Source organism: Prionailurus bengalensis, chromosome A3 (genome assembly GCF_016509475.1).
Source record: "Prionailurus bengalensis isolate Pbe53 chromosome A3, Fcat_Pben_1.1_paternal_pri, whole genome shotgun sequence".
NCBI classification, from domain to species: Eukaryota; Metazoa; Chordata; class Mammalia; order Carnivora; family Felidae; genus Prionailurus; species Prionailurus bengalensis.
The window spans coordinates 38,594,781-38,613,689 of record NC_057354.1 but is presented as its reverse complement, the minus strand read 5'-3'; the positions used below and the strand labels follow the sequence as shown (position 1 = coordinate 38,613,689).

The window sequence follows — 18,909 nt, the reverse complement described above, 5'->3', positions numbered from 1 at the left end:
AATCTCTAGCCACACGTGGCTATTTATATTTAAAATTAAATAATTACAATTAAATAAATTCAGAGATTTAGATCCTCAGTTGCACTAGTCACTTTTCAAATGTTCCATGTGGCTAATGGCTACCTTATGGAAGGGAGCAGATATACAACATTTCCATCACCAAAAGAAATTTGGTTGTTCAGAGATTGGCCAATTGTGGCCTATAGGTCATATCGGGCCCACCAACTACTTTTATAAATAAAGTTTTATTGGAACACAGCTATACCCATTTGTTTATATATTGTCTATGGCTGCTTTCATACCATAACGGCAAACTTAAGTAGTTGTGACAGAGACTGCATGGCCCACAGAGCTGAAAAATATTTACTATCTGGCCCTTTACAGAAAACTTTGGGAACCCCTGGTCTAGATGGAAATATCAATACAGAACAAATACTTACCAAAAGGGAAATGCTGAATAAATGAATGCTGTGGCATGGACAGACTAGGGATCTGACCTAGTTCAGGGAAAAAAGAAAGGCCTTCCTAAAGAATACAGTGTTTAAAATGAGATCTGAATAATCAGTAGGAGTTTACCAGGCACCATTTACCCAGCAGAAGAAAGGGCCTGAAGAACTGGGGGATGGGGTATGTTTGGCAGGCATAGACAGCACAGTGAGGGGACAGGCATGGGTAACTGTCATTTCTGGGAGGGGAACTCTATCCATTGTGTCTGCTGCTAGCACACCAGTGCCTAGAATGACATCTGATATGTAGTAGATATCCAATAAATATTTGATGAATGAATGAATGAATGAATGAATGAATTGCCCAGGGAAGTTATGTAGAGCTTAAAAACAGAGTTTAGCACTGCAGCCTTGATCCTAACAAGGTAGCCACTGAGGAGTTGAAGAAAACCATGGCTTAAGAACCTGATCAGGGGCACCTGGGTGGCTCAGTCAGTTAAGCATCCGACTTTGGCTCAGGTCATGATCTCATGGTTTGTGGGTTTGAGCCCTGTGTCAGGCTCTGTGCTGAAAGTTCAGAGCCTGGAGCCTGCTTCAGATTCTGTGTCTCCCTCTCTGCCCCTCCTCCACTCATGTTCTGTCTGTCTGTCTGTCTCTCTCAAAACTAAAATAAAACATTAAAAAAAAAAAAAACCTGATCAGATATGTGTTTTCCAAAGGGTCCTTGGAAACTGGGTGAAGAATGGATCTTTAGGAGCACCCACATTCAGTGATTCACAGGGATTTGTGGTCATGTGGTTGGTAATTTTAAAGTCTTTCCCACATCCAGCGTGGAAGATTTAATGAAGCAAACTTATTCAGTTGATTTTGAAATTTTGAATTTATCAAAAACCAAAAAGGAAAGAGTCACTTAAACTGCATGGGAATGAACCAACAACACAGGTGCGCTTTGACACCAGGTGAGGTGTGCACTGTGGTATTTCTTTACCATGCCAGGCAGCCAGTGACTCATAGGTGAGTTACAACAAGGGTGGGGCTTTTGGAAGGGCACAAAGTGTGGTTCTGGGAGTCATTTGGCTGAGTTCAGTGGACTGAACTTGGATTACAAACAATGGTTTTTTCTCTTTGAAGCAAACTGAATCTATTTTTCTTTTGTACCTCAGTGATGCTGAACTACATATTTGAACTGCACCCAAAACTTCGTGTCCTGTGAAGCTAGACCAAACTGTGCCTGACATTCAGCACCATGAAGAAGCAGAAGGCCCTGTCATCTAGAAAGAAAAAAACTTGCTAAGGATTCAGTTGCTGTTCCTTCTCTATGTGTTTATTAGTATTTGGTTCATGGTTACACATACCTATTCTCCTTGCTTTTCTCCTCCCTTTCTTTGCCTGTCACCCTATAAAACCACACATTTTATGCATGTCAAGAGCAGTCTGGAACCTATAACACGGTTTACCTTTTGCTTGTCTTTGAAGACAGAAGGTGTCCTTAAAGAGATAAATGGTTAGTTGAAAGTATATGGATTTCCTGGCTGAAATCTTTTGTTTGCATGGAAGACAGCACATACCATTTTAGTTTCCATGAAAACCTTTTGCTCTGTGGAAAAGTAAGTATCCTGTCTCCAAACAACAAATTCACCAAGAATATGGTGTCATAAACAATTTATTTCATTGTTTTCAAAAAATATGATAATAGCCATGGTCATAGCTATAATTACCTGATTAATTTTTCTTACCATGTGACATATAATGTAGAAAAAAGTAACTTCCCCAAGAGCAAGGCTAATCTTGGCTAGTTTTTATCGGTACTCTTGAATCAACTAATCAAGTAGATTCAGGCATTTTTAGCCATATCATAGTTTCTGAGCCCTAAGTAGTGAATTGGTGTGAGGCCTGAGTCCTTTGGTTGGTATAAAGATTGTTTACACTTAACAATAACAACAACAACAACAACAACAACAACAAAAACCCACTGTGTTCATGACCTGCTTTTTTCAGACTTTAAGTCATTTTCTCAGACCACCATGTGGAGTAGTTCTGTTTTCAGTCTGTAGGCTCCTGATTCAGTGATCTTGCTAAGGACTGATCAGTGGTGGGACACCTGGCTGGCTCAGTCTGGAGAGCATGCAATTAATCTTGGGGTCATGAGTTTGAACCCCATGTTGGGCATAGAATTTACTCTTTAAAAAAAGAAAGGAAAAGAATTGACCAATGGCAAGCATGGCCCCTTAAAGAAAATGCCAGAACTTCTTGCATAAACTAACAAACCAAATCCTGAGGTACATCAGTTGTGGGATTTTCCCTGGTGCCTCAAATTATTTGCAAGAGTTGGCAAAAGGTGTTAGTGTCAAGAGCTTCTATGGAGTTTGTTTTTGGTTCTATGATGTGAAACGCAGTGTTGTGTAGAGGTGCTAGAAACTGGAAGTGGACAGAGGTGTGTCTTGCTCTGGATTGGCCATTTTGAGGTCTTGGGCAAGTGATGACACTTATTTGAGTCTCAGTAGCCTATTGAGAAATGAGTCAATAAGATCTAGAAAATGAGATAACATGCTTCTCTGAGATCTGAGATCAGTTCTTCTAATATTATTCAAGTGTTTGAGATGATCTGGAGCCTAGTTTCTTTAAGAATAATTATCAAGTAGGTAACTGAGAAACATGCCATGTAAAGAGCCCAAGAGCTCCTACCATGTCAATATCATTGCCTTGGACAAACTCAGAAAAGGAACTAAGACACAACTAGACTACAAGAAAGTGCTCATGGTATGAAATGCTTGAAAATGAAGTTGAGGTTGATAAAGGGCTCAGAAGAAGGTACTTTTGAAGAATACACATGCTATATAACATAAAGATGTGAAGACAAAGGAAATGATTTTAAAAGAAAGATTTATAGGAAGTTGTGCTATCTGATGTACCATGTAAAATCACTTTGCTGCCCAACTATGGATATCTAAGGTAGAAATTAACATTTTTTCAAGGCTTTCAGAATTTCAAGGACTTCTTAAAAAAATTTATTAAAAGTGGCCCCCAAAGTTTACAGCACTTTTTTTCTTGTGAATTAAACTACTGAAGGACATATGCCCTGATTTTTTTCATTTCCCACGTGTTCTTGCAAGGAGCACTTGATGGAGTTGTATGCACTATATTAGGGCTGGATCAGTCCTTTGAGACATTATTGAACTTTCAGGTCAGAATGTCTGGGACTGTTGTTCAGCTCTGTCCCCATCATCCATGTGGCTTTTGTCTCATTATTATTTTTCTGAGCCCTTGTTTTTTCATCCCTATAGTGGGCCAGTAACAGTCATTCTGTCTACTTCACAGCATTGATGTGAGGGTCCAATAAGATCTTGGATACAGATGATTGTACAGTGATAAGGATCTGGGTAGCTGAAGGTTAAAAAGACAAAGAATTGGCTAAGTTTTTAAGAAATCATTGTCTTAATTTCAGGTTCCCCTGAAGCAGACCCTGAGTAAAGGATTCAAATGTAAGTTGCTTATTTAGAAGGTGACCCCAGGAAGCACTGGTAGAGAGGGGGATGGGACAGTGAAGGGAAGGAAACCAGTGAAGAGTGTGCTGTCAAGCCATTTACTACTGTGGGCAATTGGACCTCATTTCCAGATGGGGAAACTGAGGCACAGAGGGATCATGCCACTTGTCCAAGGTCACAGATCTATGAACATGAAGATGGAATTCAAGCCTACACAGTGCCAATGGGAAGCCCTACTCCCAATCTCTATGTGATGATTCAGCTTATTAGGGCAGCCAGGCTGTGGGGTGTGGCAACAGGTTATGTGATGTTAGGAATCAGATGATCCTGGTTCCACTACTTACCAGACAAGTGAGTGATTGTCTGATCTCTTCAAACCTTGAATCCTTATATGTGAAATTTGAAAGCCTATTGTGAGGACTCACAATACTATTTCAAAAGCATAAACACATGGTAGGGCCGAAAAGCATAAACCTCATGTGTGGTAGCAGTCATTCACTCTAGTTAATATTGATTTCTCTGACATGGTGTTCTCAGATATCTGCAAAAAAAGAAGCTTTCTAAGTGTGGCTTTTATTTTGGAAAACAGGAAAGGAGACACCTTTACTTCCTATATGAGACAAACACAATTTTGTAATATCAATTTTAAGATGGAGGCTAGAGAATTTGAAATAGCAGATACCACTCAGAGTCATCAAATACTGTGGTCCATATTTGTTTAACAGTGTGTGGTGGGCAGGGTTCTCACGTTGGTGTGACTTTGGAGGTAATTACTTAGCTTTGTTGACCTTCATTCCTCCATCTATAAGACAAAGGATGGAGTGGAATTGTAGGAATTTCTAAACTAAATTCTCTTTCTGCCAGATGGATTATACTAAGGTCAAAAACAGAAAATTGCTCTTGATACCTTTGGAATTCTCTGTGTATGTACAACAGGGGAGTTTCTCTAGACAGCCTTCTGTTAGCCTTTCCTTTAATTAATGAGATGCCAATTTACGCATTACTCACTTCTTTTTTAAGCCAGCATCCATCTTGGTAGTTCAACTGGAGGAATGAACATAGGGGTGATATTGTGCCCACACATGAATGGACTGGTTAGGGAACATGTAGACCCAGACCCAAGAGACAGGAATGCTTCTTTATCATTCAAAGGAACATATAGAAATACAACCCCACAATAGCTTATGCATGTTCAAGTAGTTAGTTTGAGCACATACAGGCAGCACTATCCTGAACAAAGAGGCATAAGATATACCTAATGAAATATCCAACACAAGGAAGAAAGTTGGTTTTTTGTTTGTTTTTTTGTTTGTTTCAGATTCCACGTCTTTTAAGAGGGAACAGACCTCCGTGTGACCAGACAGAGGGGCATCAGAAACAACTAGGTAACATCTGTTACCATGACTTCATGGGCCTCGGGTCAAAGACGTCCACCTTCTCACAAGACCCCTGCCCCAAATTTTGCCCTTAAGAACCCTGACTTGTAAGCCAGCGAGGAGTTTGGGGTTTTTGAGCATTAGCTCCTTGTTCTACTGGGTGACACCACACCAATAAATCGCCCATCTTCCTTCATGGCCAAAGCGCCCTTGCAATTTTCCTTTGCGTGCTGCATACCAGATGGATGGATTCTCATTTACTTTGGTTATATTTTATCCAGAGATTAAACTCACCAATGTTAAAGGGACAGTTTTATAACATCTTTCCACAGTCAAAACTATATTATGAAACGTTTTCTAATAAAAACAATCAAAAGGCAGTGTAGGTCAAAATTCACTAAGTGGTGTAATTTAGATTTGTGCATTTCATAGTATATAGATTTTATCTCAAAGAAGAGGGGGAAATAGCTATAGACAAATATTGAAGCCACATGGTATGCATGCAAAAGGGTTTAGGATGAAGTGTACTGATTCTACATCTTTCTTTGAAATGCATAAAACTTGAGAATTGATAGATGGATGGATTGATGGATAGTCATGTAATAAACAAGTATAGTAAAATGTTAATTATAGAATCTAGGTGGTAGGTATATGAGTATTTATAGTAGAACTCTTTTAATTTTTATGTGATTTTATAAATATTCACAATAAGACATTTGAGAAAAAGGAAATTATTTTTCTAGTGAAAAAAGCACCTGGGGCCAGTCTGCACTACTAACTAGAAGTTTAATCTTAGGCAAGTTCACTTAATTTTTGTATGATCAGTTGACTCATCTAAAAAAATGGGATAGAGTAAGAGTATTAGACTCATAAGGTATTTGTAAGGTTCTTAGCATGTAGTGTAATGGAAAAGTTTGTTAAATGAAATTTAAAAAGTCATCTCATACACAGGGACATTAGTGGGAGAACAGATTATACTGATTGTTTTTGACATTCAACTCTAAGAATGCAGAGTTTTATTAAAACCAGATGACAGGCTTATACACCCTGAGGTATTTGTCATTTTCTCTCTAACCCAGGTAAATTTCATCTCCTACTAAGAGGTAGCAAGAATCATCAGGATGGGTCAATAATACTTAGTTTCTGTTTTCATTTCCTTCAAAAAATTCCACTTGCTTAAAGCAGGCTCCCTGACCCCAGGCTCAGTGTATATGTAATATCCGGATATCAGTATAAAAGCATGTAGCTACCTGGTCGTATAAAATAATCTAGTGATTCGGTGATTTTCAAAAAGAGAACAGTAAATGGTAGTCATGTTCTCCATCAAAGGTTAGGAAACCTGTAAATTAATTAGTAAGAGGTTTACACTTTGAAATTTACAAAGAAGCCTGTGTGTCACATAAGTGGAGCTTTCCCCATCTTTTAAAGAACTAGGCATATGAACAGCAAAGGCAATTTAAATAACAAACAAAATAAGCTGAAATGAGAGTTCTTACTAACAGTAGATTAGCACAAATAGGTGGTCTTTACTCATTCCACAAATATCTTTGAGCACCTACAGGCTCTGATCTAGGTGCTGGGGGTTTAGTTATGAATAAGACAGAAATCTCTGCCCACATGGTGTTTACATTCTAGATGTTGAGGCAGACAAGAGACAGGAAATCAGTTAGTATGTTCGTCTGTGTGCAGGCCATGCATGCATGTATGTGTGCGTGTATGTGTGTGTGTGTGTGTGGACAGTGTTAAGGACTAAAGAAAACAATCAGGAAGGGAAGGGAGGAGGTGAGAAGGTTTGCAATTTTTTTTTTAAAGTTTATTTTTATTTTTGAGACAGAGAGAGACAGAGCATGAATGGGGGAGGGGCAGAGAGAGAGGGAGACACAGAATCTGAAACAGGCTCCAGGCCCTGAGCCATCAGCCCAGAGCCCGACGCGGGTCTCGAACTCACGGACCGCGAGATCGTGACCTGAGCTGAAGTCAGACGCTTAACCGACTGAGCCACCCAGGCGCCCCAAGGTTTGCAATTCTTTAGATAGAGTTGTGAGCTTACATCTCACAAAGAAGGTAACATTTGAGTGAGGACTTGAGGGTAGGGAAGGTGCAGGCATGTGTACATCTGGGAAGTGCATATGGGAGAGGAGGTGTGAATGTCCCACATGGGAAGATGCATGGCCTGTTTGCTCCAGTGTGGCTGGAAAAGATTAAGTACAGGGAAAAGAAGCATGAGGTGAGTCAGAGATGACCAAGCCATAGAGTCTTATGGTCATTTTAAGGATTTTGGCTTTTATTTTAGAGTAAAATTTCTGCCATGGAAAGGATTGGGCAGAAGAGTGACATCTCTGGATTTCATTTCAACAAGACCCCTCTGGCTGCTCTAATTGAGAACAGTCTTGCTGGTGGTAGTAGAAGAGAAGGGAGAGGCAGAAGCAGACTATGGTAGTTTTAAAATATGTCCATGAATTCTTTGATATTCTTCCCATTGAGAATTGGTTGGGGAGGGGGGGCCCTTGGACCAGGTGGGCTTGCTTGTGACTATTTCAACCTATCGAGTAGGGTGGTAGTGAAACCGAACTCTGAGGCTAGGTTATAAAAGGTCATGAGATTTCTACTCCATTTACTACAAAACACTCTTAAAGCCCTCCCTGCCAGTGAGACCACATAGGCAATTCCTTCTTGTCCTTTTTTTCAGCCATTCCAGCCCAAATGTCAGACATGGGAGTGAAGAAGCCATGTTGGAGACAAATCCTTCTGGCCCAGCTATTCCAGATCCAGCCAGTAGAGTCATCCCAATTGAGAGCCCAGACATCATGGAACAGGAAAGAGATGTCCCATTGTGTAATTTCTGAATTCTTGACCAGTAGAATCCATGAGTATAATAAAATGACTATTGTTTAATGTCACTAGGTGTTGGGATGGATGATTATGCAACAATAGATAACTGGGGCACAGAGAGAAGAGATGAGCCTCCTACAATAATCTGGGTAAGAAATAATGGTGGCTGAACTAGGGTAGTTGCTGTGGAGAGGTGAGAAGTAGATTCTGGATATATTGTAGAAGTCGGATCATGTATTTGCTGACTGATTGGCAAGTGAAAGAGAAAAGTCATGAGTGATGCTAGGGTTTTGGGTTTTAGCCACTGGAAGGGCAGAGTTACCATTTACTGGGATGGGAAAGACTATAAGGGAACAGGTTTGAAGGTGGAGGGTGGGAGTCTCAGGAACTCAGTTTTGGACATGGTAAGTTGGAGATGCCTTTTGATGATCCAAGTGGAAAGTAGGTGTTTGGAAATGACATAGATACACACACGCATACACAATCATAAGACAAGATCAGATCATTGTGAAAGAAATGTAGTCAGAAAAGAGAAGGGGTGGAAGAACTGAGCCTTGGGTCACTCCATTGTTTAAAGGTCAAGGAGATAAAGAGAATCCAGGAATGGAAACTAGAAAGGAATAATTAGTGATATAGGAGTATTGTATTGTAGAAGCCAAGAAGAATGTGCTTTAAGGAGGAGGGGCTGATTACTTGGGTCAAATGCTGCTGACAGGCCAAGTAAAATGGGTCCTGAGAAGCCACCATTGGATGATGGAATTTGAGGGTTTAAGACTATCATTTATTGAGCACTTATAATATGCCAGGCATTGTATTGAACATTCTTATAATAGCAGTAGAGGAGAAAGAGATGGCTGCAGGCTAACTTCAATAGATGACAGCTATCATTTATTGAGTATCTATTGTATATCTGATAGTTAAGGGGAGACTTACATATGCTATCTCATTTAATCCTCACCATTGCCTTGTGGGGTATGGATCAGGGATGTGAAGCCGCCCAGCTAGTGGCACAGCTAGTAAGGGTCAGAGCTGGGACTCAAACCCAATTCTATCTGATGTTGAAGCTCTCGGTCTTTCTGCTATCATTCCTCCTGAAGTGGTTTCCTGGGAAATCCTGGTGAAAAGCCACCAGAAAAGAAATATCTTTCTAACTTCAAGTTAAGTTTTGCTCAAGGTTTTTAGGGAGGATTTAAAAATGGTTTTCTAGTAAAAAAGTATGAATGCGCTGTAGAGTAACTTGCAAAATTCTAATATAAATTTTCTAAGTAAATAAATAACACATGTGGGGGCTTGCCACCTGAGTGGCTTTGGATTGCATGTGTTTTTCTCTCTTTGGTGAATCAACTTGTGAATTCATTACCCTGTCTTCCCTGGAGAGGTTGATTTGCTGGTTATTCTGGTTGGGTTGTGAGGGCAGATATAGCCTAATTAACAAAGGCACTCCAGAGCTGAGGTCCTTAACCTGGAGATTTGAGAAAGTCAGGGAAGGCATGAATTCTCTACCTGGAAAACTTTGGGACTATGGACATATTTGTTTCTCCACAGGAAGTATCTATCAGCTTCTCAAAAGGATCCTTGACTTCCAAAAGGCTAAGCCCCACATGGCAGAGAAAGACCATCAGGTATAACTTGTAGTTATGAGGATAATCATGATTTTCACACAATCCTTTTCTTGGGCAACTTTTGAAGGCCCAGTTATGTCATATCTGGAGAACACTAATGGTGACCAGGCCTTATGATTGCATTGTCTAACAAAAGGTTTGTGGGTCACTTCCTACGAAGCCTGAGGAATGAGATTTGACCAGTAAAATATTGTCAGTTCTCTGACATTTTGACGGACACCTTGGTACATAATATTTGATCAGGAAAATCAAGTATATGTGGTTGGTCATAATTGTTCCTCAAACTTGCACATCCCAGGACCAAGTGTTAACAACTCAGGAAAATGAAGATGTGAGATTCCTCTATTGCTTTTTAAAAATATATACTCTAAGTTAAGAAAAGCCAAATTCCCTGAGCCATTTTCCTGAATATATATGAGAAATATCACTCAATTAATGACCTCTTATTTTTATCGTCCTATTTGCTTATAGTTCTGAGGTTATAGATTTGTGGCTGGTAGCAATGTTTCCTTTAAATCCATGCTATTTGAATTTTTAGATTAGATGCCAATATTTAAAAATCAGCAGATCCCACCTGCCCACCCCCCCTTCCAGGCACCTCTTCCCACCCCATTTGGATTTCCAGCTTCTTTTGAAACTCTTAAGGCAGCAGGATTCAGATTGGCTATGTGATGTAGATTGGGAACAATTCTGAATACTTCTCAGAGCTATGCTTATAGTGTTGTTTTTAAAATGGTTAATCTAAATTTCAAATTTGTTTCTAATTTAGTGGCAACAGCTCCTTCTCACGTGAATTTATAGGTTGGTATACTTTAGAATTCCAGAAAAACTACATTAGTTCAGGCCTACTGAGACAAATGTGACAATACTTAGTGAAAAGATTAAGTGTATTTAAAAATAAATATAGTTGATTCTTTGCAAGTAATTAGGTTAATATCAATCTATCACTAGTAGTATTTCCAAAGGGAGAGTTTTTCTAGGACACCTTAACAAATAGACAAAATTAATTTTATATGGCCGATATTAAATATGCTTAATTAAAAACATGTATCATTTTAATTAATAAAAACATCTGCACCTGAGCACACATGCTCCCCTGAGTCAGCTCTTTCTTTGTAGATAATGCAGTAAATTACAGGCCTCCTCAGGTTAAATAATTACACTCCAGATTTGGCAGCATTCAAGTGATTGTGCTTTTGCATTGGTGATATTTGAGTTTATTGTATTTGGTATTTGGCTATGCCAGCGAGACACTGATCGTAAAGCATACAGCCATTATTTCAAAACACAAGCCAAACAAAAGTGTACAGTTTAGGGAAAGTCATCTTTGCCACAGATTAAATGCAATGGATGGCCCAGACAAACTCTTCCCTCAAAAGGCAATATGCCAGTACTTTTGCAAATGGTTACTAAGTGAGATTGCAGAGTGATTTTTCTGGGCATTTTAAGAAATAGAATATCCACGTGTTCATTTATCTACTGCTGCTTAACAAACCACAGTTAAAACCTTGTATGTCTGCTCAGGAATCTATAATTTGGGCAGGGCTCAGCTCAACACATCACTACTGCATGAGGTATCAATAGGAGCAGATAGACACCAGGGCTAGAGGACCCACTTCCAACATAGGTTACTCACACAGTAGACAAGCCTGTGCCACATCTGAGCCAGGGGCACGACAAGGATACTTGGTTTCTCTCTACTTGGGCTTCTCTTTGGGACTGCTTGGGCTTCCTCGAAGCATGGTGGCTGGGTTCCAAGAGCAAGTATTCCAAGAAGACTGAGATCAAGCCAGAGGCTTCTTGTAACTTAGTCTCAGAAGTTCCAGATTATCCCCTCTGTCTCATGCTATTGGCCAAATAAGTCATTAGGTGTAGCCCAGACTCAAACCTCTCAATGAGAAATATCCCAAAGAATTTGTAACTATCCTCCATCTATCACATCACATGTCCAATATGTCACTATTAGCAGGAAATGCCTATTCAAGGTGGCCATGTGTCCTGGAAGAAAGCTTCTGAATATCAAATTATTCCAAGGCTCCATCTGGGGTTCAGTCTGAGTCCATATTACTCAGAGTCACATGGATTGATTTTCTTCAAAATCAGAGTTGTTTAGGGGCGCCTGGGTGGCGCAGTCGGTTAAGCGTCCGACTTCGGCCAGGTCACGATCTCGCGGTCCGTGAGTTCGAGCCCCGCGTCAGGCTCTGGGCTGATGGCTCAGAGCCTGGAGCCTGTTTCCGATTCTGTGTCTCCCTCTCTCTCTGCCCCTCCCCTGTTCATGCTCTGTCTCTCTCTGTCCCAAAAAAAATAAATAAACGTTGAAAAAAAAATTAAAAAAAAAATCAGAGTTGTTTAAAGTGAAGAATGGGGGTGGGGTGGGTCATTGATGTAGTGTATCCATGAGTGGATTATGTTGCATATTGAAAGCTCTGGTATATGAGTTTGGTGCCATTTGGTGATAAGCTCAAATATTCATTAAGAACAATAAAAGCAAACAAGCAAAACAATCCATAATACCTTTAACTCACATTGATCTTGCCCGTCAAGACTGAGGTAAATTAGCCTTTTTGCTGTAGAAGGAGGTATGAATCCCATTTCTATTAATGTCTTGTGGTTAGAGAGGCAGTGTGGACTAAGGACTTGGATTCTAAAATTAGACAAACCTAGAGTTTCCAAAGCTAGAGCTGATACTTGTGAGCTGATGACCATGCCATGACATACATCTTTTGTTTTCTCTACTGCCAGCCACAGTAGGAGGTTCTGTTTATGTTGCTTAAGAGCATAATCTAGTCTTTTATGATTAGGCTGAAGATAATCCATAAGCCCTGTTCTAGAAGTCACCAGATATAAAACCTACACAGCCTGAGAAAACCACATCTGATCAAGCCAATTTTCTTCTCAAAACTGCCTCATTACACATATATATGGCTATACACTTTTGTTGCTCTATCTCTTGCATTCTGATGATTTCTTCCTGCAAGCACCTATACCTCAGTTTGAGGGCTTTCTCTGGTCATACATACTCAGGCTAGAAGTGCTCTGTGGTTAATGTTCCTCCGAGCATCCCTCAACTGATGATGGACAGGACTTCACTGATATATACCTCTTTTTCTTGTGACTTAGTTGGGGCAACTTCACGGCATATTCTACATCATCACTGAGTTGCCCCCCCAAATCTGAGCCCTAGTTGCCCACAGTGGTAACCTGTTCATGAATGTATTTTCTTCCTTGTCTTCTGTGTCTCACTTAACCATTCCCCTAATTCCTGGGTTCACCTCTCAAATAAATTACTTGCACTCAAATCCTTATGCCTGGGTCTGTTTCTTAGAGCATGTAAATTAAGACAAAGATATTTTATGATCTTATTCTGCCTACTTTTACAGGCTTATTACTGCTTATCTCCATTAAACATCCTAAACTTAGTCCCATTAACCCAGCCTCCCAAGACCAAACACATCTTGATGTTTGTCTTGATGTTTTGTATCTTTTTAAGACCATTTCCCTTTGTTAGAATGCCTTTTCATGACTGTGTTCCTGGCTACTCTGCCTTTAGGAGTCAGTCCAAGAGTGGCTTCTTTGACTTCCTATCCTGGGTCAGATGCCCCCTCCTCTGTACTCCTAAATATGGATCATATACCTCTGCTTTGACACACTGTTTCCAAAGATGGTCACAAAAATTCCTCCAATATCCACAACCTTTTGCAAGCTCACCCCATTAAGAAGCAGACCCCATTTCCCTTCCCCTTTCATCTGGACTGGCCTTGTGACTAACTTTGACAACAGAATGTGGCAAAAATGAGCCTAAGCCTTACAAGGACTTGCCGTTTCCATTTTCATTCTCTTGGAAGCCAGCCTTCATGTAAAGAAGCTTGAGCTACTCTATAGATACTGAGAGATCACATGGAGAGATTATCCTTGTGAAGGAGACACAAGATGTCCCAGACAACAGTCAGTATCATGGTCTCAGTGGGTCCATATTGAATGCTCATTAAACACCATATGGAGCCCAGATAGCCATTCCTACCAAGCCTTGCCTGAATTCCTAGCCCACAGAAATCAACATCAGTTGTTTAAAATGATTGAATTTTGGGGTAATTGTTAGACAGCAATGGAAAACTACAATATCTATTATAGAACTTGTCATTAAATACCATAATTACTTATTTACTTGTCTGTCACATTTGTGAGCTACTATAAATGGAGACAATTTTCATCTTAATAGCTGTGACACCTGACCTATGGGAATGCTTTACAATGGCGAGCCTAGGAAAAAATGAGGCTTCTTAAGGAGATCACAGAGAAACCTTGTCACACTGGAGATTTTTTAAAGGAAATGAGTACCAAAAAACAAAAGGTTCTAGAGAATGATTGTGGAAGACAAGAGTGGATGAAAATTCAGAGCAATTGCAAGGGACCTCCAAAATGTGTATTAGAATTCTTCGAACAATTGGTGAGATTATTGACCTCTGTTTCAATCCATATTCAGCCTAGATGGGCCCCACAGTCACAAGTATTTACGAGGGCCTGTCAGGCAGTTATCACTCTGTGCAATTAAACTGTACATCATGGTTCTCACTCTCCGGAAGAAGTTTACTGTAACAGAAAAGCAGATGTACCAACACATTGTGGGCTGCAGGAGGATATGAAAAGGTGGGGAGGAGAGAAGGCTCAGATTCAATGGTTTTAGACCTAGGCAGGATTTCCACGAATCCGCTTCATCTTTTCCCTTCACGTAGTGTTTACCGAGTACCGCCTGGGCATGGCACTCCCTCTCCCTCTTATGCTGAAGCCTCGCCAAATTGAGGAGTTTCTCACATGTTCCACACTCTGTCATGCCTCATAGCCTTTGCTCTTTCCCCCTTCCTTCCTGGAATGATTTATGACCCATGCTTCCATGCCCTTCACCTAGTAATGCTTGTATTTGTCTCTGGAGCTCCTCCCCCTTCTTTTCCTCATCCTGTCCCCAGGAAGAAATCCCCCATTTGCTCTGCCATTTCAAATGTCTCCAGATTCAGTGTGAGTCCTCCCTGCTCTGCAAAGCCATCACTGACCATCCCAACCTGGGGTTTCCTAGAATGTGGTGGAAAGGGAACTGGCTTTGGAGCAACATGAATTTGGGTTCAAATCCTGGCTGTGCCACTTGTGATTCTGCACAAGCTCTTTAATCTCTCACATTTCCTCATCTGTAAACTGGACTTGATGCTCCCACTTCATAAGGCTGTAATGAGGGTATGGGAGATCGCTACATACAGTGTTTAGCTGAGTCCTGGTATGTAACACACCAGTGATACATGTTATTTTCTTCCTCCTCTCTGAACTTCTGGCATTTAATATCTGCACCACTCATTTGTCCTCAAATCATAGTTATTTTGTGACAGCTCCTGTCCTGTACCATCATTTAACTTAATGTTATTCCTTGCTCATTTTTAATATATGCTTCCTCCTAATATCTAAAATATAACTTTTTATATCTTTATATGTCCCAAGAACAACAGATTCTTAATAAATATCAGTGCATGAATGAATAGACAGTGGAGTGGGTGGCTGCCTCTTAGGGCTTTCTATAGTACACTTTGTAAAGTACAGCATTCCAGGTTAAGAACTCACTCAATTAGAATAATTCTAATTTCAGGGTATTTTTTTTTTCCAGGAAAGGAATGATTAGGGAAAAGTTCAACACTTTTCCTTATCCTACTGGATCAGTGTAACAGAGGAAAATGAAGACCCCATCCCATGAAAAGATAACTCGGAGGCAATGCAGTATTGAGAACAATGAAGACACAAAGACTACCCCTCCAGCTCCAGGCTTTTTTTTGGATTAATATGCATGTATGACCAGATCAGAGATAATGAGTGAGAATGAAAGAGCAATTATGTGAAGAGTAATCCCCAATTGATTACATGGGAATTAAGTAAGCTGATAGGAAATATCAAGTTTGGATTAAGATATTAAGGGCCCTCCTGTCATTTAGATGGAAACAGTCGTGAGGAGGGAGAACAAATCCTCTGTGACTGACTGTGGATCCATCTGTCAGAAGTAAGGGGTAGGATGACATATTATAAGTGAACGAATAAATGGACTTAATCAGGGATGAAAACCAAGGATCAGGGCACCCTCAGGACACGCGAGACTTAAAGAGAAGACAACACAAAATAGGGCCAAGCTCCAAAAAACCTCCAGAAAGGAACTCTAGAAGTTTTCTAGACAGGTGTCTGCTCCCTTGCTAGTCTTGAGGTTGCGGTAGTGAGCTGCACTCCATTGTGAGGCTGGCAAAGCCATGCTACACTGGAGCAAAGAGCAGGAGGGTTCTTGAGAGAGTGCCTCACAGTGATTTCAATATGCTTTTTTATGCCAAAGGACCCTTTGTTCAGAGTCTTATAGAGTCCCACGATACATAAAAGAAACAGAGGTATTGCTGTATGATTGCAAAGAAGCAAGAAGAGAAAGGGTGAGGGGATCTTGGAAGATGATAATATCTTGGATCCCGCTTCCTAGGACCTTATGCTTGGCAGAACATGTTGGGAAAACCACTGGCCCAGCATATCTATAAGCCTTTATGAATTGCTCTTGTCAACTGGCAAGGTTTTTGGCTAAGATTCAGTTGGTTAAAGCCTTCCAAAGCAAAATGTACTAAAACTAGAGACTAAAGATCATGTAGTAAAGATGACTTCATCCCCCTCGAGGGGAAAACAGGCCTTTGTCTGCTTTACTACACCAAAATCTCAGCAGGGTTTATTCTTTCTGGAAAATATTCTTCAAGTCATAACTGAGACTCTCAGTGGAAGCCAATTTCAATTTAGTAACACGTAAATATATCTGAACCAACAGGTTCTGGATGGCTCTTCAGAATGAGCTGTTAGAAGAGACAAGAGCAGCCCTCATATTTCCTAAGAGAGGCCTTGATGTCCGAGGATATTTTCAGTCTTACAGGACGGTTTAATAATGAATACTTGGGATCTTGAGGTTCATCCTAACTTAAGAGTGAATGTAACCATTGAGTTAAGTTTCTAACCTCAGACACTAGAAGGGTAGTTACAAAATCAAGAGAAAGTAAAGAGACAGAAGAATGGCTTTGAAGGCCTTTCTGCCAAATGAGAGCCCTCAGGGTAATACTGGCTGAGAGTGTAAGTAGGTTTGTGGCCAGTGTTCCCGGCATGTCAGGAGTGTAGAGCGTCTTGGGTGGTTAGTAGTCTGAATCAACACTTACTGACAAATAGATGGCAGATACTATCATGACTGTCCTCATGGGAAAGATAGGAGTTGAATGTTTTCTCTTCACATTGCAGTAGGTTTCAGATACTCAGCTGAGAGAGACCAGACCTGAGGTTTTTGGTGGACACTTCAAAGCCGAGGGTAATGCCTATTGTTAAGAGGGGGACACATTTTGGGACCATTGCCTTTTCACATATGCTCCAGGCTCCAGAGTGCCCCTCCCCATCCATGTCTTTCAACTGGAAGCATGAATTTAATTCACTGAGAGGTGAACTGGCCCCCAGCCTGCCTTTCCTGTCCTGTGATCTTAGAACAATCTGACCTTTTCCCTGGGTGGATGCTGGTTCCTAGGGGATGGATGCGTAATGCAGGACAGCAGGGGTTCCCCACCCAGCTCCACATTTCCTAAGAGTGAAGGCACCTGTTTGGCTATGCTAATTTGCTCCTGATGCAGGTGAGCTCACCCCTAGCTGCTTTAGCACAGAAGGGAGGAAAGATGCCTTTTCACAGGTACCTTATATACCTAGGCTCCCTCTTTGAATGTGCTGACAACATTTTCTTAAGTTCCTCTTCCTCCTCAGTAACATCCCCATCAAACATTCTGTCAGAGCAAGAGCCAAAAACAGAAAAAAAAAAAGTATCAAATGGGAAAACAATGAAATGCCTGTTTGGTTCCTGTGTGCAGTGAGCAACAATAAGCCACACTTTCTGAAGTGTCTCAGAAAGGAATGCCTGTGATGTTCTTTCAAAGAAGGACTCTGGCCCCAAACCAAGCTGTAAGCCATGACAATGCTCCACTAAACACCAAAAAGAATTCGCCTTTCAGCCAGAGAGGCATTTCTCATGTACTGGGGGAAAATGCCACCCACACCACGTCACCTCAGCACATTTACTGTCACTCCCCTCTTCCTGCTGAAGCCAGAGGAACGTAGCACACTGTGACTGTTGGGTGGACTGAAACTCAGCTGAGGAGTCTGAGCCCTGGGAACTCTGCCCCCTAAGATGTGCTCCCGGGAAAGCAGGAGTCTAGGAGGTGTGTTTGTATTTTAGGGAGTTTACGGCTCTTGGGTCCTCTCTCCTACAGAAAGACCTTCTCCCCTTCGTCCCCACCTAAACTTTCCCCGTAGCCAGGCATTTGAAGTTAGCTGAAGTGTCAAAACACTTCGTAAAAAGGCCATTGAGTCAGGAGGGCTTCACCGCGCCTGGGCAAGTTCAAGTCCTTCAGAGGAAAAGGGGAGGAGGGATCGCCTCTTACCTGGGCTTCTTTCACTATTCCATTTTTCGTGCAGTTTCCACTTTGCAGGCTGTCGCTCTGTTTCCTGTGATTGTGCAGATTCCCGTTGCAGACAGCACCACCTCCAGGATTAGCCATTTGTGTGAAATGATGGAATCCAGCCGGTGTTCGTCCAGAGGTTCTAGGCAAGCTTTAGTTTTGAAGTTGGTGAGGGAATGAGAGAGGAAGCACTTTGGGCTGAGTCCCTGAAGGAATCCTACCGATCAGGCTTTCCAGAAGAAGAGCAACAGCCTATCTTTGGGGCAGATCTTTGAAACAAAAAACAAGTGGTTACCTTTACACTCCTCAGCTCAGAATGTGACCTTCAGGACAACAAACCTGCTTTTGAAACTAGGAAGGAGATTGTCCATGCTGGCTCCTTGGGGGGGCTGAGGAAATCTGGAAACTGCAAAACCCAGAGGCAACTGCGAGGAGGCCGGCTGAGGGGGTGGAGCATCTTTTAAAGACACACACACACACACACACACACACACAGCACAGTCAAGGTCTCCTATGTGCAGTCAGTTTCGAATTTACGTCTACCCCCACCCCTCCCTCCTGCATCTAATTACAAATTTTGGTTCTAGACCAAGCTCAAGGTCAACATTCCCCCCCCCCCCCCCCCCCCCCCGCCAAAAACAACACTCAGCAGTGGTTGCCTGGGC

The 18,909-nt window shown here is 41.3% G+C and overlaps 1 protein-coding gene across 1 annotated transcript in view; it reads right to left on the bottom strand.

The window, feature by feature from the left end:
- The window catches only part of SPTLC3 (serine palmitoyltransferase long chain base subunit 3), a 133,302-nt gene extending 114,625 nt beyond the window's left edge, over positions 1-18,677 (bottom strand). The window contains exon 1 of the mRNA XM_043602898.1: positions 18,227-18,677. Coding sequence (XP_043458833.1) covers positions 18,227-18,343 — 117 coding nt within the window. The 5' untranslated portion in view covers positions 18,344-18,677. The remainder of the gene's footprint in view (positions 1-18,226) is intronic.
- Positions 18,678-18,909: the final 232 nt, after the last annotated feature.